Below are 26,514 nucleotides of genomic sequence, written 5' to 3' on the forward strand. Positions count from 1 at the left end.
ACCTGGTCAGACTCAAATCCTTACGCTTGACCATTTTTCCTGCTTTTAACAAATTAACTTTGAGGACAAAATGTTCACTTACTGCTTAACATATCCCACCCACTAACAGGTGCTATGATGAGTGTTATTCAATTTACCTTGCAGTGGTCATAATGTTATACCTGATTAGTGTATTGGTCTTTTAGATACTTCTTCTTCTTCTTCTTTCGGCTGCTCCCATTAGGGGTCGCCACAGCGGATCATCCGTCTCCATACCACCCTGTCCTCTATATCTGCCTCTTTTACACCAACTACCTGCATGTCTTCCCTCACCACATCCATGAACCTCCTCCTTGGCCTTCCTCTTTTCCTCCTACCTGGTGGCTCCATCTTCAGCATTTTTCTACCAATATAATTCATGTCCCTTCTCTGCACATGTCCAAACCATCTCAATCTCGCCTCCCTCACCTTGTCACCAAAACATCCTACATGTGCTGTCCCTCTAATAAACTCATTTCTAATCTTGTCCATCCTCGTCACTCCCAATGAAAACCTTAACATCTTCAGCTCTGCTACCTCCAGCTCCACCTCCTGTCTTTTACTCAATGCCACTGTCTCTAATCCATACAACATCGCAGGTCTCACCACAGTCCTATAAACTTTCCCTTTCATTCTTGCAGATACTCTTCTATCACAAATCACTCCTGTCACTCTTCTCCACCCACTCCACCCTGCCTGCACTCTTTTCTTTACTTCCCTAACACACTCTCCATTACTTTGCACTGTTGACCCCAGGTACCTGAACTCCTCCACCTTCTCCACCTCTTCTCCCTGCAACCGCATCACTCCACTGCCCTCCCTCTCATTCACACACATGTACTCTGTCTTACTCCTACTGACTTTCATTCCCCTTCTCTCCAGCGCATATCTCCACCTCTCCAGGCTCTTCTCAACCTGCTCTCTACTCTCACCACAAATCACAATATCATCTGCAAACATCATAGTCCAGGGAGACTCCTGTCTGACCTCATCCGTCAACCTGTCCATCACCACTGCAAACAGGAAAGGGCTCAGGGCCGATCCTTGATGCAGTCCAACCTTCACCCTGAACCAGTCTGTCGTACCTACTGCACACTTTACTGCCGTCACACTGTCCTCATACATGTCCTGCACCACCCTCACATACTTCTCTGACACACCTGACTTCCTCATACAATACCACAACTCCTCTCTCGGCACCCTGTCGTACGCTTTCTCTAAATACACAAATACACAATGCAGCTCCTTCTGTCCTTCTCTATACTTCTCCATCAACATCCTTAAAGCAAATAAGGCATCTGTGGTGCTCTTCCTCGGCATGAAACCATACTGTTGCTCACAGATGGTCACCTCTTCTCTCAACCTGGCTTCCACTACTCTTTCCCATAACTTCATGGTGTGACTGATCAACTTAATTCCCCTGTAGTTACTGCAGGTCTGCACATCTCCCTTATGCTTAAAGATCGGTACCAGCACACTCCTTCTCCATTCCTCAGGCATCCTCTCCCCTTCCAGAATCCTGTTAAACAATCTGGTTAAAAACTCCACTGCCATCTCTCCTAAACATCTCAACGCTTCTACCGGTATGTCATCTGGTCCAACCGACTTTCCATTCTTCATCCTCTTAATCGCTGCTCTCACTTCCTCCTTACTAATCCTATCTACATCCTGCTTCACCAACTCCACATCCTCCAACCTTCTCTCTCTCTGATTTTCCTTATTCATCAGCTGCTCAAAATACTCCCTCCATCTTCTCAACACACTCTCCTCACTAGTCAACACATTTCCCTCTCCATCCTTTATTGCTCTAACTTGCAGTACATCCTTCCCAGCTCGGTCCCTCTGCTTGGCCAATCGGTATAAATCCTTTTCTCCTTCCTTAGTGTCCAACCTCTTATACAGTTCCTCATATGCCTTTTCCTTGGCTTTCGCCACATCCCTTTTAACCTGCTGCCGCATCTCCTTGTACTCCTGCCTACTTTTCTCATCACTCTGTCGATCCCACTTCTGTTTTGCCAACCTCTTTCCCCTAATGCTCTCCTGCACTTCCTCATTCCACCACCACGTCTCCTTGTCTTGCTTTCTATTTCCAGATGTTACACCAAGTACTTTTCTAGCTGCCTCCCTCATCACTCCTGCAGTAGTTGCCCAATCCTCCGGCACCTCTTCACCACCACCGAGCCCCTGTCTGACCTCTTCCCTGAACCTCACACTACACTCTTCCTCCTTCAGTTTCCACCATCTTATTCTTCTTTCAAACCTTACTTTCCTCCTCTTCTTCTTCGCCTCCAAAACCATCCTACAGACCACCATCCGATGCTGTCTAGCTACACTGTCCCCCGCCAACACCTTACAGTCTCCAATCTCCTTCAGGTTGCATCTCCTACACAGAAGATAATCCACCTGTGTGCACCTTCCTCCACTCTTATACGTCACCCTATGATCCTCCTTCTTCTTAAAATACGTGTTCACCACTGCCATTTCCATCCTTTAAGCAAAATCTACCACCATCTGCCCTTCCACATTCCTCTCCTTAAAACCATACCTACCCATCACCTCCTCATCACCTCTGTTCCCTTCACCTACATGCCCATTAAAGTCTGCCCCAATCACCAATCGTTCTTTCCTAGGTACACCATCTACCACTTCATCTAATTCACTCCAGAATCTTTCTTTCTCCTCCATCTCACAGCCAACTTGTGGAGCATAGGCACTGATGACATTTATCATCATCCCTTCAACTTCCACCTTCACGATCATCACCCTATCAGAAACTCTCTTCACCTCCACTACACTCTTACTGTACGCTTCCTTCAGAATCACCCCTACACCATTTCTCTTCCCATCCACACCATGATAAAACAGTTTAAACCCACCTCCAATGTTCCTGGCCTTACTCCCGTTCCACTTGGTCTCCTGAACACACAACACATCTACCTTTCTCCTCTCCATCATATCAGCTATCTCTCTCCCTTTACCCGTCATAGTACCAACATTTAAAGTACCAACCCGAACCTCTACTCTCCTACACTGCTCCTTTTCCTGCCGTCTCTGTAGACGTCTTCCTCCTTTCCTTCTCCTCCTTCGGCCAACAGTAGCCCAATTTCCACCGGTACCCTGTCGGCTAACGATACCTGTGGCGGTCGTTGTTAACCCGGGCCTCGACCGATCCGGTATGAAATTCTCATTTGTGATCCGCATATTTGATTTGGCACATGTTTTACGCTGGATGCCCTTCCTAACGCAACCCTCCCCATTTACCCGGGCTTGGGACCGGCACTAAGAGTACACTGGCTTGTGCCCCCCTAATGGCTGGGTTTGGTCTTTTAGATACTATAGTATTGAAAGTACTGCAGCTGAGGACATTACTGCATTATAGCTGTTGATAGCACTGTTGGCAATTTTTTTAATCGTAAAATAGGGTCAAGAATAATCGGCAATTCTTCTCCATATAGCTTTTAGGGAACCATACGGTTCAAAGAGAATTCTTTTTTTTTATAAACAATAAAAAATGTATGTAGATTACCATGGGATGGTGATTGGCATTTAGCAGACACCCTTATCCAGAGCGATGTACAAAAGTGCTTCGAAGTCTCTATCAATGAATAAATCAACACTGGTTCACTAGGTTGCAAACTTAGGATACCATCGCCCTGAACTCTGTTAATAGGAATTTTTGCAGTTTTTTCTTTCCTTTTTTTTAATGCATAAAACAAACAGGGAAATTGAGTGCTAGCTCAAGTGTTTCAGTTAAGTCTTCACCCGTCATTTGAAGATAGGCAGTGACTCAGCTGTTCGGACATCTAAGTTCATTCCACCACCTTGGTGCCAGAACAGAAAAAATTCAGTAGTGCTGAAAGATAAGATGGAACGTGGTGCATGAGGAGTGACAAGAGCTTCAAGGAAAGAGGGTCCATTTTTTTATTTATAGCCATGCATCAGTTTTTTTAAATCGTTTTTTTCATATTGTATTGTTTTTTGTATTTGTATTTTTTTTTAAACAGGAAGGTTTTTTGCACGTTACACCGTGGGAAAGATGCTGGGAAAAGGAGCCTTCGGCACCGTTTACGCCGGAGTTAGAAAAATGGATGGCAAAAAGGTGAGTATCAAAACATAGGCACTCAAGTACATATAGTTGTAAATACTGGAATACTAATGACATAATCAAGAAGGTCATTACCCTGTCTGTCTTATAAGCTACAAGCTGCAACAAATATAGCCAGAAAATGACTGTACCATAGTTAATCAATAAAGCTAATATCAAAATAGTTATTAAAAGAAATGCGTTCAAAATAACAGCACTTAATATAATAACAATCAACATTTAAAGGAAATTATGGAAGTATTTTAAAAGGAATTATGTTATTGTTGGAATACTTTCATAATTTCCATTAAATGAACATTACCACAGACCTTCAGCCTGTTCTGACGTGACTTTTCTGACTGAATTATGGATACAGGAGTAAAAATTACCATTGATTTAAAAATGATTCAGACTGTTAGAACTCCTAAAACCATTCAAGCTACATTCACCATCTAGACTTTTATTAATCAAGATTTGATGTTGTTTAAATAAATGAAAATATTGTTATTATTATTATTATTAGTAATGTACACTACTGCAGTGTTTAAAAATCAATTAAATGGCGCTGTTAATTATCTTATGCCTGTTATTAATGACTGGTTGCAAAACATTGGTTTAGTATATTTATGTGTATATTCATGGTTTTATTCCAAGTCTCATTCTATATGAGATTACATGTATAGGTAGTTGGTTACACATGATAACTAGGACTAAACTTTTGCTAGTTTTGATAATGTAGCTAATAATCTATACTTCTTTTTTTTCCTTTTTTTTTGCAGGTGGCCATCAAACGTACATTAAAGGAATTTTCGGAACATGTCACTTTTGTAAGTGATCTCAATTAGTGATTTTCAGGATTCTTCAAAGGGAAAAAGAAGATACAGGTGCATCTCTATAAATTAGAATATAATTCAAAAAATTTTTTATTTTAGTAATTTAATACAAAAGTGAAACTTGTATATTATATAGATTCATCAAACACAGACTGATACATTTCAAGTGTTTGTTTCTTTTAATTTTAAAGATTATGGCTTACAGCTAATGAAAACCCAAAATTCAGTATCTCAGAAAATTAGAATATTGTGAAAATGTTCACCTGCAAAGGTTTCCTGAGCTTTTAAATCAACTGGCCGATCATTGACACCCTGCACATAGAGGGTAAGGCACCAAAGGTCATCGCTTAAGAAGCTGCTGTTCACAGAGTGCTGTATCCAAGCACATTAATGGAAAGTTGAATAAAAGGAAAAAAATGTGGTAGAAAAAGGTGAAACGAAGCCCATTCAAGAATTTGGGGAGATTCACAAAGAGTGGACTGCAGCTGGAGTCAGTGCTTCAAGAGCCACAACACACTGATGTATCCATGAGCTACAACTGACGTATACCTCATGTCGAGCCATTCCTGAACCAGAGACAACGTCAGAGGTGTCTTACTTTGGCAAAGGACAAAAAGGACTGTTGCTCAGTGGTCCAAGTCGTCTTTTTTCAAATTAAAGAAAATTTAGCATTTCAATTCAGTAGGAGTAAGACAGAGTACATGTGTGTGAATGAGAGGGAGGGCAGTGGAGGGGTGCGGTTGCAGGGAGAAGAGGTGGTGAAGGTGGAGGAGTTCAGGTACCTGGGGTCAACAGTGCAAAGTAATGGAGAGTGTGTTAGAGTAGTGAAAAAAAGAGTGCAGGCAGGGTGGAGTGGGTGGAGAAGAGTGAAAGCAGGAGTAAATTGTGATAGAAGGGTATCTGCAAGAGTAAAAGGGAAGGTGTATCGGACTGTGGTAAGACCTGTGATGTTGTATGGTTTAGAGACAAGTTTATTTCTATAGCGCTTTTCACAACAGACATTGTCTCAAAGCAGCTTCACAGTATTTTAAGAGTTAAGGTGAATTGTGTGTATTTATCCCTGATGAGCAGCCATGGCGACTGTGGCAAGGAAAAACTCCCTTAGATGTTATGAGGAAGAAACCTTGACAGGAACCAGACTCAAAAGGGGAACCCATCCTCATTTGGGTGACATCAAGTGTGTGATTATATTCTTTAAAACAATACAGAACACTGGAGAGTGAGAACTAATATGAGCACCAGAATGTAAGATTATGAGTAATGTCCATTCTACAGTCTTATACAGACATTTAAGGTTATGGAACCAGGAGCTACTAAGGAACTCGTAAAATAGCTCAACATTTGAGATCATCATAGATCCAAATGTTGGGATTATAATGTCTTTTGAGAACATTGAGTAAAAGACAGGAAGTGGAGCTGGAGGTAGCAAAGCGGCAGATGTTGAGGTTTTCGTTGGGAGTGACGAGGATGGACCGGATTAGAAATGAGTTTATTAGAGGGACAGCACATGTGGGACGTTTTGGAGACAAGGAGAGGGAGGCGAGATTGAGATGGTTTGGACATGTGCAGAGGAGGGTATATCGGTAGGAGAAAGCTGAGGATGGAGCCACCAGGAAGGAGGAAAAGAGGAAGACCAAAAAGGAGGTTAATGGATGTGGTGAAAGAAGACATGCAGGTAGTTGGGTTGAAAGAGGCAGCTGTAGAGGACCGGGGGGTATGGAGACAGATGATCCGCTGTGGCGACCCGGAATGGGAGCAGCTGAAAGGAGAAGAAGAAGAATTAGGAAATCAAGGTCCTGGAGTCTGGAAGAAGACTCCAAGAATCCAAGTTGCTTGATGTTCAGTGTAAAGTTTGCACAGTCAGTGGTGGTTTGGGGAGTCATGTCATCTGCTGGTGTTGGTCCACTGTGTTTTAGCAAGTCCAAGGTCAGCACAGCCGTCTACCAGACATTTTAGAGCACTTCATGCTTCCCTCTGCTGACCAGCTTTATGGAGATGCTGATTTCATTTCCAGCAGGATTTGGCACCTGCCCACACTGCCAAAAGCACCAAAAGTTGGTTAAATGAGTGTTGGTGTGCATGAGTGGCCAGCAAATTTACCAGACCTGAACCCCATAGAGAATCTATGGAGTATTGTCAAGAGGAAAATAAGAAACAAGAGACCAATAAATGCAAATGACCTGAATGCCACTGTCAAAGAAATCTGGGCTTCCATACCACCTCAGCAGTGCCACAGACTGATCACCTCCATGCCATGCTGAATTGAGGCAGTAATTAAAGCAAAAGGAGCCCCACCAAGTATTGAGTACATATACAGTAAATAAACATACTTCCCAGAAGGCCAACAAATCACTACAAATGTTTTTTTGATTGGTCTTATGAAGTATTCTAATTTTCTTATAGTGAATTGGTGGGTTATTGTTAAATGTGAGCCAAAATCATCACAATTAAAAGGAATAAACACTTTAAATATATCAGTCTGTGTGTGATTATATATATATTATATACAAGTTTCACTTTTTGTATTGAATTACTAAAATAATTAAATTTTTAATGAATATTTACATTTATTGAGATGCACTTGTATTTTACTCATTCTTCCCCTGAAAGGATAAAACAAAATGTCTTTTTCCTATCTAATCTACACTTTTTATGTAATACATCAGATATAAATGCCCGATTTCTGTATTAATGCACACTGACCATCATGGATTTTACGTCATCACATGCATTTCTATCCAATCCAACACTAACCATGTCCACTCTGTTTTTAGCCCTGGGACAGTCAAAGTCTTCCTCTGGAAGTGGTACTGATGAAGATCGTGTGCAAGCCGCCTCGTTGTCCTTTTGTGATAGAGCTGTTGGAATGGTTTGAGACAGATATGGCCTTTATCATAATCATGGAGCAGCCTGAATCCTGCGTTACGCTTCTCAAGTACTGCTCAGATCTACCATTCATAATGCCCGAAGTTCAGGCCAAATCTATAATGAGACAATTAGTTAAGGCTCTACACCATTGCCACACCCGTGGTGTCTTCCACAGGGACATAAAGTTAGACAACATTATCTTGAACACTCGAACCATGCAATTAAAGCTGATTGATTTCGGCTTTGGTTACATTCGACAAAACACCAACTACACAGAATATGGTGGTACGTGCACATTATGGATGAGTCGATTTAATCAAAATTTAGTAGTAGATCTTTTTTTGGGTGGGAGTATTGCTAACAATATTGTGTCTCTGTCATTCATTTAGACACTCCAGTTACTTTCCCATCAGAATGGATCACTGAAGATGAGAAAAGGCTGGTATCTGCCACCGTTCGGGAACTGGGCCTACTCTTACTTGGTATTTTTTTTGGGGGAGCAATTATTGTATTTGAAGAAGACCTGTTCGGTTTCGAGAAGCATATGTCTAAAGGTTTGTCATTTTGGAGGCAAAATCACTTACAGAAAATATGTCTATAAATGTACCAGTTTTTGATATGAACTATTTGCATTACTACCAACAGCCTGCTACAGTCTAATTAGTTGGTGTTTTAAAGGAGATCCCAAAAAACAGCCAACTCTGAAGCAGATTCTGACACATGAATGGTTTAAAGGCTAGGTTAGTAGAGAACAACACAACAGATCTAAACGTAATGATCTTTCATTATGGCACATTTATTACACATCTGTTTTGAAATTTTCTTTGTTTCTTTTTTAAGCTTTACTATTTCTAAACTAACATCATTACATACGTGTCAATAAAAATATTATAATGTGAAAATATACATTTAATACATAAGTTCCAATTTGTAAAATATAAGTTCAAGTTTCAAATTTACTCTGCTATTCTACAGGTCACAGAGAAGCAAGTAAGAATATAAAGGCAAGCTTGAAAAGAAAAGTCAGCATACATCATGTGCTTGAATGAGTACGAAGTATTTGAAATACATATTATATTTGAATAATTTGAAATGCACATACACGCACAATTACAAGCACCATCAGCACAAGTGCATGCTCCTGTTAGGGGTCACCACAGCGGATCATCTGTCTTCATGTGTGTGTGTATATGTATGTGTGTGTGCGCATAAACATAGCATGCAATCTACAATGAATTCTAAAGTGTGTGTTATATTTTTTTTATACACACCCCACAATTCTGGTATATATATATATATATAGCTCAAACTCAAAGATCTGTGTGAAGGAGTGGGCCAAAATCCCTCCTGCAGTGTGTGCAAACCTGGTGAAAAACTACAGGAAACGTTTGACCTATGTAATTGCAAACAAAGGCTACTGCACCAAATATTAACATTGACTTTCTCAGGTGTTCAAATACTTATTTGCAGCTGTATCATACAAATAAATAGTTTAAAAATCATATATTGTGATTTCTGGATATTTTTTATTAGATAAATTAGATAGATTAGATAGATTATTACTTAAGTAAGAAGTAGTTATTACTTTTACCCAGAGGTGGGAAGTAACGGAGTACAAATACTTCGTTACTGTACTTAAGTAGATTTTTCTGGTATCGGTACTTTACGCCACTATTTATTTTTCAGACAACTTTTTACTTTTACTCATAAAATTTTTACACAAATATCTGTACTTTTTACTTCTTACATTTTCAAAACCGGTTTGTTACTTTAGTTTTAATCCATTGCTTTGGTGAAATATAATTTTTTTATTTTCCCTGCGGGGCGATTTCAGCCGAACAACCGATTTCCTGTCATTGCGCGTTCAATCCACTGGTGTATAAAGTACGGACTCTCACTCACCACAGAAGGCAGTAAGAAGTTTGAGGTTAACGTGGATGAGACAGAGGGAGTCAGTGATGTAAACATGACTGAGAACAGACACATTCCTGATCATCATCATTTTTTCTCTGCTTGTGTTCTATATGTGGATCTTCAGCCTGGATACATTCATTAGATAACAACATTTTTAATTAGTTTTGTATTTATATATATATATATATATATATATATATATATATATATATATATATATATATATATATATATATATATATATATATATATTGATGAGTTTGGCTATCAAAATTACAATTATTTTAAACGGCACAAAATTTTTTCCTTTTGATCGTACAGATAAACACAATACATCATTTAAATCTGTAAAATGTCTATAATTGTATATATATAAAAGCTTCCTGACTTCACTTGAAGAGATGCATTTTCTCCGGTATCACCTCAATAACTGTCCGTTTGGAAAGATAGCAAAGGCTCTTAATGACGTCCACACGTCTCTGCACTGATATAGCCTTTATATTTAATCACTGTACATATGCTTATATATATATATCACATGCTGTAAATATGATACATGTTTAACACCTCCAAGCTGCCAGTTTTGGGCACCTGAGCAAGCCCTTAACTCACTACTGCTCATTTAGTAAATGAGATCATTAGGAGTCACTTGGGATAAACACTTCCAACAGGAAGTGGCTATATCTCGCTATCATTGTCTCTCTATTTTCTCTATCTAATTATCTCTGTGTCTCTTTTAGTAAAAGTCTCTGTCTCACTGTATATGTCTCTCTCTTGCTGTCTCTCTATTTGTTTCTCACTCTTTCTAAAGCTGTGTCTGTGTCTCTTTGTCTTTGTCTCTGTCTTTCCTGCTTATTTACATGTCTAACAAAGTTTTGAGTTTTGAAGTAATGCCATTAGTGATCTATGATAAAAGACTTCCCTGGTTCGATTCTTACCTCTAAATTCATATTGAACATTATAAGAAGTTTTTAAAAACAGAACAATGAAAGATCATTAAAATTGGTTGCTGGTAAACCATGGTATATCAGTGGTGCAGGTGTTGGAGATGTGGTTCTTGTACCTGAGTCACTTCTCATAGACTTCGAGTTACTGAGAGAATGTACAGGAAGGAGAAGTTTTGACCCTCTACCATCATGATCTAAGAGAAAACACTGGTCTCCTAACTATAGAAAAGCCAAGAGTCCAATAAGCAAAGGCTTGTTTGCCTCTCCTGTGTTGGTGTAATGGTCAGTGAAGTGGTCTCTGCTATCTGACCCACCTGGTTCAATTCCTACTCCTTAGCTTTCCTTTAAATTGTTTAAAAAGTTTTTAAAAACAACCAAAAAAGGTCCTAAAAATCAGGTTCTTGCAGGAAGTCCTGTGGCTCAATTGGAAGAGAAATTCTGCTCACTTTTTCTGAGGCTGTGAAGCAGTTAGTACAGCCTTTGTTTACAGTCAACTACCTCATTGCTCACCAGAAACTACTTTCCACACAGCTTACCCAGTGTGGGGACAAGCCAGATTCAAACCAGCAACCTCTGAGCTCAGTGACAAGGCTTTTATAACAAAGCCATCAAGTCCCCCCAAGGCACCTTCTTTTTTGGGGGGGTTTATCCTTTGTTTCATGCTTCAAAGCAAGAAATTCTGACCAGACAGAAACACAAAAGCAGGATTCGAATCCTGAACCCCACCAACAGCGAAATACCAGTCTTAACCCACTGAACCATCGGGAAGGACCGGCTGCGACGAATTTTTTAGAGAAGGTCTATCTTTTCTTTTAAACCACGTGTCAAACTCAAGGCCTGCGGGCCAGATGTGGCCCGCCATGTCATTTTATGTGGCCCGCGAGAGCTTAAAAGTTTTGAGTGTCTAAAAATAAATAGCAAAAAATAAATTAAGAGCGTGCTTTGACCAAAAACTACATTTCCCACAATGCCTTTCGACTACGCTAGCCGCGGCAGTGTCCATGCCAACGAGTGGAATTGAGATATAAATAATGATCCCAAAATGTCCAGAAAGAGAAAAGTTGATGCAGACGGAAGACTGTTTCAAGAAAGATGGGAAGGCGAATACTTGTTTGTGCTTCAAGGAGAAAGACCGGTATGTCTTTTGTGTTACGAGGCGGTGTCGGTTGTCAAAGAGTACAATCTGCGTCGACATTTTGACACCAAACACGGAGCTAAGTACACTAAAGCTAGCCTTCAAGAAAAGCAACAAATTGCCCAAGAATTAAAAGGCAAACTGCGGTCGCAGCAGAGTTTGTTCATGAAATCCACAGCCAAAAACGAGGCCGCGGTGAAAGCTAGCTTCATTGTGGCTGAAGTAATCGCTCACGCTTCCAAGTCTTTTTCAGAGGGAGCGTTTTTGAAGCAGTGCATGCTGAAGGTCTGTGAGCAGGTGTGTCCCTACCAGTTACAGACTTTTAAAAATGTCAGTTTATCAAGAAACAATATAGTTGTGAACTGAGTCAACCTTTATTTTGGTATTTTCAGTTGATTACATATTATTTATGTGTAGCTGCTGTTGTAATTATTTAATGTTTGCAGGTCTTATGTGTGTATGCAGACAAATTGTTGTCATCAAACCATCAGTTGGATGCAAGGCTGTGTGCAGCCTTTTTTTGTAAAATGCATGTGTCATACATGTTCTTTGCAGCTCAGTTTTATGTTATTTTTCTTTATTCACTTGGACAGTTTGATCCTTCATTAATGGAGTTATGTGGGTTTTCATAAGCTGACAAAATTTAAAAGGATTTATGTTAGAGCAACAAGCAAACATGTTTTCTATGTAACTGTAATTGTCACTTGAATAAGTTATAATAAATAATGAGTTATTTACATCAAGGAGTAGTTACATTTATTTTACATTACATTTAGTTACATTTATAAGTTACATCTGGCCCTTTGAGGACAGCCATTATACTGATGTGGCCCTCGGTGAAAATGAGTTTGACACCCCTGGTTTAAACCATCAACACAAGAATATAATGCTAAAGACAGACATAGGAAGCAAACCCATAATGTGACTAGCAGGTACAAAGCAGGATTCGAACCCTGATTCACACTATTAGCAAGGCACCAGCATTAACACACTGAACCATCAGGAAGGACAAGCTGGGAAGCTTGTTTAAAGCAGGTCTATCTTTCTTTTTAACCTATCAAAACAAGAATATGAAGATGTAGGAATCAGGCATTTAACCTACCTCATGACTAGCAGACAATAGCCAGATTTGAACCCTGACCACCAACATTAGCAAAGTACCAGCCTTAACCCACTAAGCCATCAGAAAAAAACATGATGTGAAGCTTGATTAGAGCAGGTCTATCTTTTTCAAACCATCAACACAAGAATTTAACGGTAAAGAAAGATGTAGGAAGCGAATACAGATGTAAGTAGCACAAGTTGAACCCACATTGTAAATAACAGGAAGAAAGCAGGATTTAAACCATGATCCCCACCACCAGCGAGATACCAACCTTAACCCATTGGTGAGGACAAGCTAGGAAGCTTATTTAGAGCAAGTCTATCTTTCTTTTCAACCCATTAAAAACAAAAAAATATTGCTAAAGAAAGATGTAGGAAGTGAATCCTGATCGTGACTGGCAGGCAAAAAGCAGGATTCGAACCCTGAACCCCACCAAAAGCAAGAAACCTGATTTAACCCACTGAACCATCAGGGAAGACAGGCCAGGATGGTTGTTTAGAGCAGGTCTATCTACCTTTAAACCAGGGGTGTCAAACTCATTTTCACCGAGGGCCACATCAGTATAATGGCTGTCCTCAAAGGGCCAGATGTAACTTATAAATGTAACTAAATGTAATGTAAAATAAATGTAACTACTCCTTGATGTTAAATAACTCATTATTTATTATAACTTATTCAAGTGACAATTACAGTTGCATAGAAAACATGTTTGCTTGTTGCTCTAACATAAATCCTTTTAAATTTTGTCAGCTTATGAAAACCCACATAACTCCATTAATGAAGGATCAAACTGTCCAAGTGAATAAAGAAAAATAACATAAACCTGAGCTGCAAAGAACATGTATGACACATGCATTTTACAAAAAAAGGCTGCACACAGCCTTGCATCCAACTGATGGTTTGATGACAACAATTTGTCTGCATACACACATAAGACCTGCAAACATTAAATAATTACAACAGCAGCTACACATAAATAATATGTAATCAACTGAAAATACCAAAATAAAGGTTGACTCAGTTCACAACTATATTGTTTCTTGATAAACTGACATTTTTAAAAGTCTGTAACTGGTCGAGACACACCTGCTCACAGACCTTCAGCATGCACTGCTTCAAAAACGCTCCCTCTGAAAAAGACTTGGAAGCGTGAGCGATTTCTTCAGCCACAATGAAGCTAGCTTTCACCGCGGCCTCGTTTTTGGCTGTGGATTTCATGAACAAACTCTGCTGCGACCGCAGTTTGCCTTTTAATTCTTGGGCAATTTGTTGCTTTTCTTGAAGGCTAGCTTTAGTGTACTTAGCTCCGTGTTTGGTGTCAAAATGTCGACGCAGATTGTACTCTTTGACAACCGACACCGCCTCGTAACACAAAAGACATACCGGTCTTTCTCCTTGAAGCACAAACAAGTATTCGCCTTCCCATCTTTCTTGAAACAGTCTTCCGTCTGCATCAACTTTTCTCTTTCTGGACATTTTGGGATCATTATTTATATCTCAATTCCACTCGTTGGCATGGACACTGCCGCGGCTAGCGTAGTCGAAAGGCATTGTGGGAAATGTAGTTTTTGGTCAAAGCACGCTCTTAATTTATTTTTTGCTATTTATTTTTAGACACTCAAAACTTTTAAGCTCTCGCGGGCCACATAAAATGACATAACGGGCCACATCTGGCCCGCGGGCCTTGAGTTTGACACGTGTACTTTAAACCATCAACACAAGAATATAAAGCTGAAGAAAGATTTAGGAAGCAGGAACATAAACTACATTGCAACTAGCAGGCAGAAAGCAGGAATCAAACCCTGATCCTCACCATCAGCGAGGCACCAGCCTTAACCCACTGAACCATGGAAGAGATCAGACTGGGAAGCATGTTTAGATGAGGCACAAGCCTTAAACCACTGAGCGACCACTGCTGAAAAGCATGTGTGCTTTTTGAAGGGTTCATACTTTGTTTCATGCCAGCGCAGTAAGTAAGAAGGCATGTAGGACTGGCTTTGAAACCTTATCACCGCACATCATGATAGATAGATAGATAGATAGATAGATAGATAGATAGATAGATAGATAGATAGATAGATAGATAGATAGATGGATAGATGGATGGATGGATGGATGTGATAGCCTAGTGGGTTAATGTCAGTATCTCTATGAGGATGAGTTTGAGAGTTTGATTCCTGGTTGAGCTGATTGCTGTGTTGGTAAATAAAACTTCTGGACCTTTTCAATTCTGTCCTTTCTGTGTTGGATTAATTTATTAATTTCCTGGTCTTTAATGAAAGATAACCCCACCAAAAAAAAGGCACTTCTGTGGTAGCTCAGTGGGTTAAGGCTTGTGCCTGAACATGGTCCTTAATATAGTCCACGCTGGTGATAAGGTTTCAAAGCCAGTCCTACATGCCTTCTTTCTTACTGTGCTGGTGTAACGGGTATGAAATGTATAATATTAATTTTATAGGTAGAATTACACAAAAGGACATGCTTTAATGTATAGTTGATTTGGGCCTCCATATGTTTGCATACCCATTTAACTCTCTGATTGCAGCATCAAACCTAATTTCCTGTTTTTGCACCTCCTCTTCCCTTTTTGTGTTATGTCCACATGGAAGAGGTAAACCCACCTCTTCCATGTGGACATAACACAAAAAGGGAAGAGGAGGTGCAAAAACAGGAAATTAGGTTTGATGCTGCAATCAGAGAGTTAAAGGCTTTTGAGCTCTGTTTAATATTCAGGCTTTTGGTTTAAATTGTATGTATCACTTCATGTTGCATGTGTGTACCATTATTTTCATGTTATCATTTTAAATGAGATTAAACTTGAGACGTGCTGATTATGTTGCGCATTACATTTGTGTTGCAGAACTGAAGTGGCAAGTTTTACACATTGTTAAGAGACTGTGTCAGGTATGCTGTTGTGTTGTTTATTATTAATTATTTGTAATGCTTAAATGACTTCCTCGCCCTTTTCGTGTTATGTCCACATGGAAGAAAACTGAAGGAGCAAGTTTTACAAATTAAGAGACTGTGTTATCTCTTGTCAGATAAAAATAATTGAGGACAACCCGACAGCTGACGTGTGCCTTTATTTCACAGAACAACAAAAAGAAAAACACAACGCAGATAAAACCAGTTACACTTGGTGCCGTGATCTTTTCGGGTCAACAGATCAGCGCTTCGCCGATCGCCGTGGTTGTGTGGCAGCTCGTCTTCCCTGCCAATCTCCTTTCCTGGTCTTCATCACAACTGGATTCCCATCGGCCGCGACGACTCCGTGCCCGCGCAACCGGAGCGCGCGCGTGCGCGCGACTGTCGGCGCGTGACGTCACTGAGCAAACTGGTGCTTCTTAAAACAATGGTAAAGTGTTTCAGTGATTTTAATCGACTTTTATTTTTATTCTTATAATTTTTCCGGAGAACAGTTGTTCTTTGTTGATGAATAATAATCCAGAGAGACTCTGTGATAGGGACTGCAAAACGATTCAGTGATCTTTGAGTATCATATCCTTTGTCTGGGCAGTATATTAGGAATGAATGTTGATGCGTTTCAACGTGGAACTTGGCTTCATTTGTTTAGAAAATATTTTGTCTTTGCCTTAAGAAATTACTTACTGCTTTAAACGTTCTGCATCCTATTAGTGAACTGAGTTGATTTTATTTCATATTTCAGGTTTTCAAAAGAAATATATTTAGAAAGATTTTGAGTTGTTTAGGGTTTTGCTGTTTAAAGCATATTATTTAGTGTTCATTTTTTTTCCCCATGTTTTTTGTCTTTTCATTTAATATTTGAAACATGTTTGGGAATCATAGCAGAGACAATTTCAGTCCTGTGGAACAATTTAATGTCACTTTCCCATTGGGTAGGGGTGGTGGACTGTAGTTAAAAATTTGCTTTCTAGTCCTATTAATCAGAAAAGAGACAGAGAGTCGACATGAGAATACAATGAGACAACTTTATTTGCCCTCTGCAGAGAGCAAACAGACGTTCATCAGTCAGACAATGCTGCACCGAGAAGCGCCTCGATAAACGCTTCTCACCATGCTTTTATGCTGTTATTCAACCTTCGAGACCACATTATTATTACGACATTGCAATATAATCAATTGTTTTCTCTCGCTGTTTAAGACACTATTATCAATTCTCTTATTACGACATTGCAATATTATACTGATTGGTTTGCTCCATAATAAAACTAATCATTTGTTTCTCGCGCTGTTTTAGTTCACTTCGCCCTAGTGACGCATTTTGCACACAGATGTTTTCCCATTCTGTACAAAGATCTTTTATCTTTCTCTGTTTTGCTTAGCTGAGAGCACAGTGCCCGGTCAAGAGCATTGTGTTCAGACATGCTGCTTTGATCACGCTTTACATTGCCTTGGGTTAATACATGGATTATTGCAACTCAGCTTTGAAAAGAAAAACTTCATACATACACTGATTATAACAAAATACATATGATTAAACAGAATTATAATATTAATGTAAAAATTTCATCTTACATTCCACCCCTTTGTCATTTTATGACAACCAAACCTTATCATATAAAACACTCATATAAAACACTTATTTATCACATCAAGAATATAGGTCTTCTGTTTAAGATTTTCCCTATTTCTTTCATTCCATAAGGTTCCTTATTACGCATAATCATCCTCCTCGCTATCATCTTCTATGATAACCTGAGTGTCGTCACTTGGTTCAGTTAGAGTAAGGGCTAATAAGCGGGTACTTACAGATGATGATATGCACGCCCGTACCGCCGTAGTAATGCAAGGCATTATACATGGAAAAATGAAAACCAACAACAATAAAAAAAATAACAACTGGAGCCCCAGTTGTTATGGCCCAGTAAGCCCACCCCGATAATCCTTGTAACCAGGCGTCCCAAGAGGAGGACATGTCATGTGGTGTTGCTATTGCGGATTTCATATGTTGTAATAAATCTGATACATTTGCTGAAACATCCGGCAAGCTGAAACAACAGGATGTTCCCAACATTTTGCATACCCCACCTTTGTCCGCAGTTACCATATCTAAAACCAACCTAATTTGAATAACTGCTTCTCTGATTGTATGTAGCTCTGCTGATATCTCAAATAGCGCTTCCTCTGTTTCGTTGGCCAACCTTAACACTTGCCAGGCAAGTCCATTTATCTTTAATAGGGCTGCCGCGGTGCCCCCTCCCAAGACTAATGGCCACCCTGTCATCGCCCCACGGCTAGTCCAGGGGTCCCATAGTTTAGTACCTTGGTAAAATTTAGGCATAGTTGACAAGTCACGCTTTACCCTTTTTTCTTCAGTTGACAGGTCCTGTGCTACATATACAGTTGTGCCTACACTTAACAACGCCGGGTAACAGCTCCCAGCAAAATTTTCAGGGAGGGAGTGATAGGCGTTTTGAGCGCACACCCACACTGAGGCTGCAGTGGAGTCCATCATATCGTTCTTGTCGAATGGGCAGGTGTAGTTCTGACCATTGGGACGTATACAAGAAATGTTATTCATTTGAATGGTTGTATGACAGGTAGACCAACCTACTTCGATAGTATCTTCGCTTAAGTTCTGCCTATCAGGGGAGTGTTGACAAATACATGTTTCAGCCACTTCTGGTCTCACGTGCCATTTTTGTTCTACCTTATGGGTACTATAATTGGCCATTGGGTGTGAGCTATGGGTAGTAGATGGGCAGGTGTTGTTTTTCTCTAAGGTGACATTCTTTGCTATAGCATTTGCTAGTCGTAACAATTCATGCATGGCACATGGAATATATCCTGCTAATTCGTTTTCCTGAGATCGTTTCAAAGGGGCAGCCTTCATTAATCGACTAAGTTCTTGACACCACCAACATTCTTGATCTATTCCTAAGGCTTGTTTTTGTAATACTGAGAGCATGCATGCGCAATTTCCCTCGCATCGTAAACGAGCATGTACTATATCCTCTGCAGGTAATAGTAGTGTTTTCTCAAACCATGCCTGTTCTTGTTCCTCTATTGTTCTTTCAGCAAACACGTCCGTTAATGTTGGAGTGGTCGGGGTCAAAACATTTATCTGGATTGATTGTAATGTGTCTGCACCGCTAGTCCACCAACCACAATAATAACGACCCTCGTCTTCCTTTGTGACATTATGGAAGCTTACTGTTATTTTGACTTTCCCGTTTTCTAATAGTAGTAACAGTCAATAGTTGTTTCATTTCGTTAGTGAGTTGGAGAACTGCCCTTATTGCTACAGCATTTCCCCCTAACACGTCGCTTCAACTACAAGGGTCTTTGCAAAAGTACATAGCGGTACCCCATTCATAACGAGATTGCTCAGTATTAGATTGTGGTCCTGCTTCCCCTATGGGGTCACAGGTAAATGTTGCAGAGCGACCTTCTACAAATTCTATTGTTATTCCCGCTTCTGCTTCTGTTTGAGCTAGTTCTTTTGCCCTTACCAAAAAGATAAGAGCTATGCTAACTACCGGGATACATAGCAGTCGCATATTGCCACCTGTTTATTCGCCCCCACAAATCTGGTTGTATAGATTCAAACACAAGCAGTCCTTGTCTCCACAAGAACAAAGGCCGTAGATGATGTTGTGTCAATATGAAGATGATGGTTCGCCCTGCTCCGTATATCTGTCCTGGGCGTAGTTCGTGATATTCGCCTTGTGCTCGAGTGAAAACTACCGCCAAGACAGATGCGTCTGTGGCACAGAGTGTTTCCGCTCTATTCCACCTAGGATCTCTCACGTTGTTGTGTTCAGCTATTTGGCAACGCTACCGTTGTGGGAGGTGTTCAGGTCCTGATTGTCCTGGTCCTCTGGGGATACGTCTTCCCCTGTTGGGGCCGGGACAATTCTGCAGTGTGTGTTATCAGCAACACCTGGAACGGGCCCTGCCACCGTCGCTGATTCCAATGGCGTCGGCGGAAATCTTTGATGACCACGTAGTCGCCAGGCTTGATCGGGTGTAGAGGACCTTCTGCCCCTTTCCCTGCTGCCGTTTTCACCTGTTTGGAGATGGAACATAACACCTTATCTAGTCCAATACAATATGACATAAAATCATGTTCACACATTGTAGAGTCAGGCAGTATTGCAGCTCTGGGTTCCCAGCCCATGTGTGGAGGTCTTCCAAATAATATTTCGAAAGGTGATAATTTCAACTTTCTTCTTTCTCTCATTCTCATGTACATCAAAACAATTGGCAAAGCTTTTGGCCATGGAAGATTCGTTTCTTCGCATATTTTAGCTAGTTTTTGTTTTATTGTTTGGTTTTCTCTTTCCACAGCCCCTGCGGACTGTGGGTGATATGAGCAGTGATGTTTTCATGACGTTTGGAGGAACGTTTCCACTGCTTTTATTGCCTCATTCACGAAATGGGATCCGTTATCGCTAAAAAATTTTGCAGGGATTCCCCATCGTGGTATTATTTCTGTTAGTAGCAATTTTGCCACCCCTTGTGCGTCTGCCTTAGCGGTGGGGAGTACTTCTACCCATTTTGAGAACATGTCTACAGCGACTATGCAGTATTTCTTTCCCATAGAAGGTGTTAATTCGATGTAATCGACCATGAGATGTTCAAATGGTTTAGACGGGCTGGGATGCCCTGCTTGCTGTACTCTCTGACCCTGTGATATGTTATTTGTTTGACAGGTTTGACATCGGGCTGTGTAGTACTGTGCTGCTGCTGTAAACCCTTTTGTGAACCAATTTTTTCGAATCCAACAAAATTATACCGCAGCCAACGAGCCGCTGAAAGATGAGACGTTTTTTGTTCTAATAATATCATGGAAACCTCATGAGGAACAAGAAGTGTAAGTCGAGCGAAGCCCACAAATTCCTTTGAAGCCATGACTGCTTTTTCAGCTGCAGCCACAGCGCGAAGGCATGGAGGCAGACCTCGAGCTACTACGTCCAGTTTTGACGAGAAGTATGCCACTGGGCGCAGTTTGCCTCCATGGTCCTGTAAAAGGACTGAAACCATGGTGCCCTGTCGTTCATCAACTGTCTGAGTGAAAGGTTTATCTGGGTTCGGTAGGCCAAGAGTTGGAGTACATTGCAAAGTGGTTTTCTAAGCTATAAATGAATCATTAGCCTCCGGAGTCCATGTGACTTTAGCAGATGCAGACATACGGGTACCATAAATGCACTGAGTGAGTGGAGCTTCCATTTCAGCGTAATTTGGAATAAAGGTACGACAGTAGGAGGTCATTCCCAAAAAAGACATCATTTGTTTTTTTTGTGACTGGTTTTGCCATTTGTTGGATGGCTTGTATTCGTTTAGTGGAAAGTGTTTTCCCTTCTGCTGAAAGCACATGGCCTAGAAATGAAACCTAAGTGGCTGCTACTGTGACCTTTGAGGGATTGACTTTGTGGCCTTGGTCGGCCAAGAATTTCAAAAGAATTATCGTGCTATCAAGACACTCCTGTCAGGTTGGGGCACAGAGTAGGAGGTCATCCACATATTGCAAAAGTGCCACACCCTCGGGCAGCAGGAGTGAGGATCAATTTTCCCGCAACGCATCATTGTAAATAGTGGGGCTTTCATAATACCCCTGACAAGCAAATGAATGTGTAAGACTTGCCGTCAAAGTTGAACGCGAACCAGTACTGAGAATCTGGATGAACTGGGACACTGAAAAAAGCGTTGGAAATATCAACTTCTGTGAAGTATTTTGCAGATGCCGGCACCTGGGAGAGGATAGTATATGGATTAGGGACGTTAGGAGCACGGGCCTGTACAGCATCATTAACAGCCTGTAAATCTTGAACAAAACGCCATTCTATTGGGCGGCCCTTGTCACGAATCTTTCTGACCGGAAAGAGAGGCGTTCTGACGGGCGAGTCCTTAGTAAAGGGCCCCGGACCCCATACTCCCGGAGCACCCCCCACAGGCCGCCGCGAGGGACACTTTCCCAGGTAGGCTGAGAAGTGTGATCCCCCTATAGTTGGAACACACCCTCCAGTCCCCCTTCTTAAAAAGAGGGACCACCACCCCGGTCTGCCATTCCAGAGGCACTGTCCCCGACCGCCACGCGATGCTGCAGAGGCGTGTCCACCAGGGCTGCAGTTCGCTTGGCCTGCCGGTACCCGTCAGCTGCCTCAGGAGTCCCACAAGCCAACCAGGCCCGATAGGACTCCTTCTTCAGCTTGACGGCATCCCTTACTTCCGGTTGCCACCACCGGGTTCGGGGATTGCCGCCTCGACAGGCACCGGAGACCTTACGGGCACAGCTCCGAGCGGCCGCTTTGACAATGGAGGTGGAGAACATGGTCCACTCGGACTCAATATCTCTGGCCTCCCTCGGGATCCGGTCAAAGCTCCGCCGGAGGTGGGAGTTGAAGATCTCTCTGACAGGAGACTCGGCCAAACGTTCCCAGCAGACCCTCACAGTACGCTTGGGTCTGCCGAGTCTGTCCAGCTTCCTCCCCCGCCATCGGATCCAACTCACCACCAGGTGGTGATCAGTTGACAGCTCCGCCCCTCTCTTTACCCGAGTGTCCAAGACATACGGCCGCAGGTCAGATGAAACAACCACAAAGTCGATCATCGACCTACGGCCTATGGTGTCCTGGTGCCACGTGCACTGATGGACACCCTTATGCTTGAACATGGTGTTTGTTATGGACAAACTGTAAATAGCACAGAAGTCCAATAACTGAACACCGCTCGGGTTCAGATCAGGGGGGCCGTTCCTCTCAATCACGCCCCTCCAGGTGTCACTGTCGCTGCCCACGTGGGCATTGAAGTCTCCCAGTAGAACGACCGAGTCCCCAGTCGGAGCACTGTCCAGCACCCCTCCCAGAGACCCCAAGAAGGCCGGGTACGCTACACTGCCGTTTGGCCCGTAGGCACACACGACTGTGAAAGACCTATACCCAACCCGTAGGCGCAGGGAAACGACCCTCTCATTCACCGGGGTAAACTCCAACACATGGCAGCTGAGCTGGGGGGCTATAAGCAAACCCACACCAGCCCGCCGCCTTTCACCATGGGCAACTCCAGAGTGGTAAGGAGTCCATCCTCTCTCGAGGAGTGTGGTTCCAGAGCCCAAGCCATGCGTAGAGGTGATCCCGACTATCTCTAGTCGGAACCTCTCGACCTCACGCACAATCTCAGGCTCCTTCCGCGCCAGCGAGGTGACATTCCACGTCCCTAGAGCTATCTTCCGTGTCCAGGAAACGGGTTGTCGAGGCCCCCGCCTTCGACTGCTGCCCGATCCTCTCAGTACCAGCCCCTTACGGTCCCTCCTGCAGGTGGTGAGCCCACAGGAAGGCGGCCCCACATCGCTCCTTCGGGCTGAGCCCGGCCGGACCCCGTGGGGGAAGGCCCGGCCACCAGGCGCTCACATACGAGCCCCAACCCCGGGCCTGGCTCCAGGGTGGGGCCCCGGCTGCGCCATACCGGGCGACGTCATGGTCCTTGATCTGTTTTTTCTCATAAGGGTTTTTGACCCGCTTTCAGTCTGACCCGTCGCCTAGGACCTGTTTGCCTTGGGAGACCCTACCAGGGGCATATAGCCCCGGACAACATAGCTCCTAGGGTCATTCGGGTACTCAAACCCCTCCACCACGTTAAGGTGGCAGTTCAAGGCGGGGTCCTTCTAATACAGCTCAGTTAAACTAAATGGCCCGTGTTATGAGAAGGGTAGCATGGGCGATTTTACACCCCCACTCACAGAAGAGACAGATGTGCAAAATGTATTCGTGAACAGCTGCAGGCTATTGCCAGAAGACAAAACTGTTTTATATGTGGGGTCTCAAAGAGTTGATGGGGCAAGTGAGTTGTTTTATGCTCCTGTGTCAGTTTGTGGCCAATACACATTAAATGGGTTACTGGATTCTGGTACTATGTCCTGCACACTAAGCGAAGTGGGTGAGTCCAAGCTGCAGGCTAACGGTCTTCTTCCGCATCCCCAAACGACTCCAAGTAATGTGGTCCTAGTTGGCTGTGGTGGCCTTACAATTCAGCCAAAGTGTATTTACAACATGGAAATTGAGGTCTATGGATTTAAGTTTGTCGTTCCAACTCTTGTGGTGACTGGACAGAGAGACGAGTTTATAATTGGAAGCAATGTAATCAAATGCATTCTGCAGAAGATGAAATCTCATGACAAGTATTGGGAGCTCGTTTCGTGTAACATTGGTAATCCTGAGTGTGAGCAATTCCTTGAGCTTCTGAGCTGTATCTCCCGATGGTCTGGTCCTCAGCAGCCCGATAAGCTTGGTACTGTGAAACTCTGTCAAGCAATCACTCTACTTCCCAGATGTGAGTATCTTGTTTGGGGCAAATTACCAGCTAATGTCTCTGTTTCCCCGGGAAGTACTATTATTGTTGAGCCAACCACGGCACGTTCTGCACCCAGAAACATTCTTGTCGGACGAGTAGTAACACCAATGTGGGGTGATCGATGGGTGCCAATGAAGGTCCTTAACCCTAATTTTACATCAGTTACACTTCCTCATAACTCCAAACTGGCTGACGTTTCCACCTGTCTAGCTGTCGAGGACCTCATGGTTGCACAGGGTTTAAGTAGAACCTACATTGACGTTCCTGATTTGAATGCCCATGACATGGCCTCATCCTCTAGCCCTGCACAGTTGTTGAAAGACTGTGGTCTAATGGACGTTGACATCGAAGGATGTGAAGTTTCCGAAGTGTGGAAGAAAAAACTAGCAGACCTTGTTGCATCTTACAATGATGTTTTCTCCAAAGATAAGTTAGATTGTGGAGAGGCAAAGGATTTTGTGCATAGGATCCATCTTTTTGATGAGCGCCCGTTCCGTCTGCCCTATCGCTGTATCCCTTCTGCCCACTACCAAAGATGAGAGAAGTATTGTCAGAGATGGAGGAGAAAGGCATAATCAGTAAGTCCATCAGTGAGTATGCATCTCCCTTAGTAATAGTTTGGAAGAAGGATGGTAATTTAAGGGTCTGCACTGATTTTCGCTGGCTCAATGCTAAAACCATCAAAGACACCCACCCTCTGCCACATCAGGCTGACTGTCTTGCAGCTTTGGGAGGTAATGCCTTTTTCAGTACTATGGACTTGACTTCGGGGTTTTACAACATTCCACTCCATGTGTCCGACAGGCGATACACTGCCTTCACAACACGATGGGTTTATACGAGTACAACCGCCTCCCTCAGGGCCTTTGCAACAGTCCCGGGTCTTTCATGCGCATGATGCTCAGCATTTTTGGTGACCTTAACTTTTCCTGTCTTCTCTGCTACCTTGATGACTTGCTAGTCTTTGCCCCATCCGAGCAGGAAGCATTAAGGTGCTTGGAGATTGAGATCCAGCAACCTGAAGCTGGCTCCTAAAAAGTGTCACTTTCTAAAAAAAATCTGTTAGGTTTCTAGGCCATATGATAGATGGTGCTAGTGTTTCAGTCGATGAGGAGAAAGTAAAGGTCATCTCTGCTTTCCAAAAGGCTGACTTAATGAAGAACGATGGAATCACGCCTTCACCTAAAAAACTAAGATTGTTTCTTGGTATGGTCTTGTACTACCAGACATTTATCCCACAGTGCTCTAGTGTTGCTAGACCTTTATTCAACTTAACGGCTGGCCAGAAACTTTTGGTGAAAGGTGCTTCTGGTCATAAGAGAGTGGGCACTTTTCGAGAGCTGAAGCCCCAGGACTGGAGCCCAGACAGTGATGTGGCTTATGAAGAATTGAAGAGGGCCCTTGTTGATAGTGTAGTGTTGGCTCATCCTGATTTTAAACGTCCTTTCCTGCTTTGTACAGACGCTTTATTCGAGGGTTTAGGTGCCGTACTCTCACAGATCCCTGCTGGTGAAGACAAGGCGAGACCGATAGTGTTTGCTAGCAAGGCCTTGAGTTGCAGCCAATCTAAATATCCAGCACACAGATTAGAGTTCTTGGCTCTTAAGTGGGCAGTGTGTGACAAGTTCAGCCATTGGCTTAAGGGCCATGAATTTACTGTATGGACTGATAATAATCCACTTACGTACATTATGACCAAGCCGAAATTGGATGCTTGCGAGCAGCGCTGGGTCTCAAAACTCGCTCCATATTCTTTTGAGATCAAATATGTTCCTGGAAAACTTAACGTAGTAGCAGACGCACTCAGTAGGGATCCGTTTGTCAGGCCGGTGAGTCAAAGACTTTTGTCAGAACCCTATTCTAAATTGCTAAGACAAGTACGCAGTGTTGAGGATGGAAATGTGCAAGAGGTGTTCAGACTTACCTGCCAACCGCATTCCTTGAGGTCAGATGCATTTGACGTTGTTCTTGATGTTTCAATGTCTACCACTGATGTGTCTTCCATTCTGTCCTCCTGTGATGAATAGGACACAGGAACTGAATGTAGAGCTACTTCATTCGCTGAACATTTGGACTCTTTAATCAGTGGTGATGATGAAGTGTTGTATTCCCTTTCAGAGGCTGACTTGGGAGAACATCAGCGTAAAGACCCTGTAATTGGCAGAGTGTTGTATTATGTTGAGAGAAAACGCAGACCATCAAGACGGGAGCGTGCCAATGAAAATCCGTGTGTTTTGCAGATTCTGAAACAGTGGGACAAACTTTCAGCACTTCATGGAATTCTGTACAGAGCTGTTAAAGACCCTCTTACCAAGCACAAGAGATTTCAGTTCATT

The 26,514-nt window shown here is 42.4% G+C and overlaps 1 protein-coding gene and 1 long non-coding RNA gene across 3 annotated transcripts in view; one reads left to right on the plus strand and one right to left on the minus strand.

Moving 5' to 3' along the window:
* Window positions 1-8,967, plus strand: part of LOC310715778 (serine/threonine-protein kinase pim-3-like) — a 10,574-nt gene extending 1,607 nt beyond the window's left edge. For both annotated transcript variants that reach the window (XM_083522474.1, XM_083522473.1), the window contains exons 2-7: window positions 4,023-4,117; window positions 4,882-4,929; window positions 7,710-8,088; window positions 8,193-8,357; window positions 8,449-8,543; window positions 8,779-8,967. In XM_083522474.1, the coding sequence (XP_083378600.1) occupies window positions 4,055-4,117; window positions 4,882-4,929; window positions 7,710-8,088; window positions 8,193-8,357; window positions 8,449-8,543 (750 nt within the window). In that variant the 5' untranslated portion in view covers window positions 4,023-4,054 and the 3' untranslated portion in view covers window positions 8,779-8,967. The remainder of the gene's footprint in view (window positions 1-4,022; window positions 4,118-4,881; window positions 4,930-7,709; window positions 8,089-8,192; window positions 8,358-8,448; window positions 8,544-8,778) is intronic.
* Window positions 8,968-16,834: 7,867 nt separating this feature from the next.
* LOC310716193 lies at window positions 16,835-20,598 on the minus strand. Its single transcript, XR_014530530.1, has 3 exons — window positions 17,272-20,598; window positions 17,096-17,208; window positions 16,835-16,963 (listed from the first exon to the last, which is right to left on the minus strand). It is a non-coding gene; the product is annotated as an uncharacterized lncRNA (long non-coding RNA).
* Window positions 20,599-26,514: the final 5,916 nt, after the last annotated feature.

This window comes from Silurus aristotelis, assembly GCF_946808225.1.
Source record: "Silurus aristotelis genome assembly, chromosome: 20".
Taxonomy (NCBI): domain Eukaryota; kingdom Metazoa; phylum Chordata; class Actinopteri; order Siluriformes; family Siluridae; genus Silurus; species Silurus aristotelis.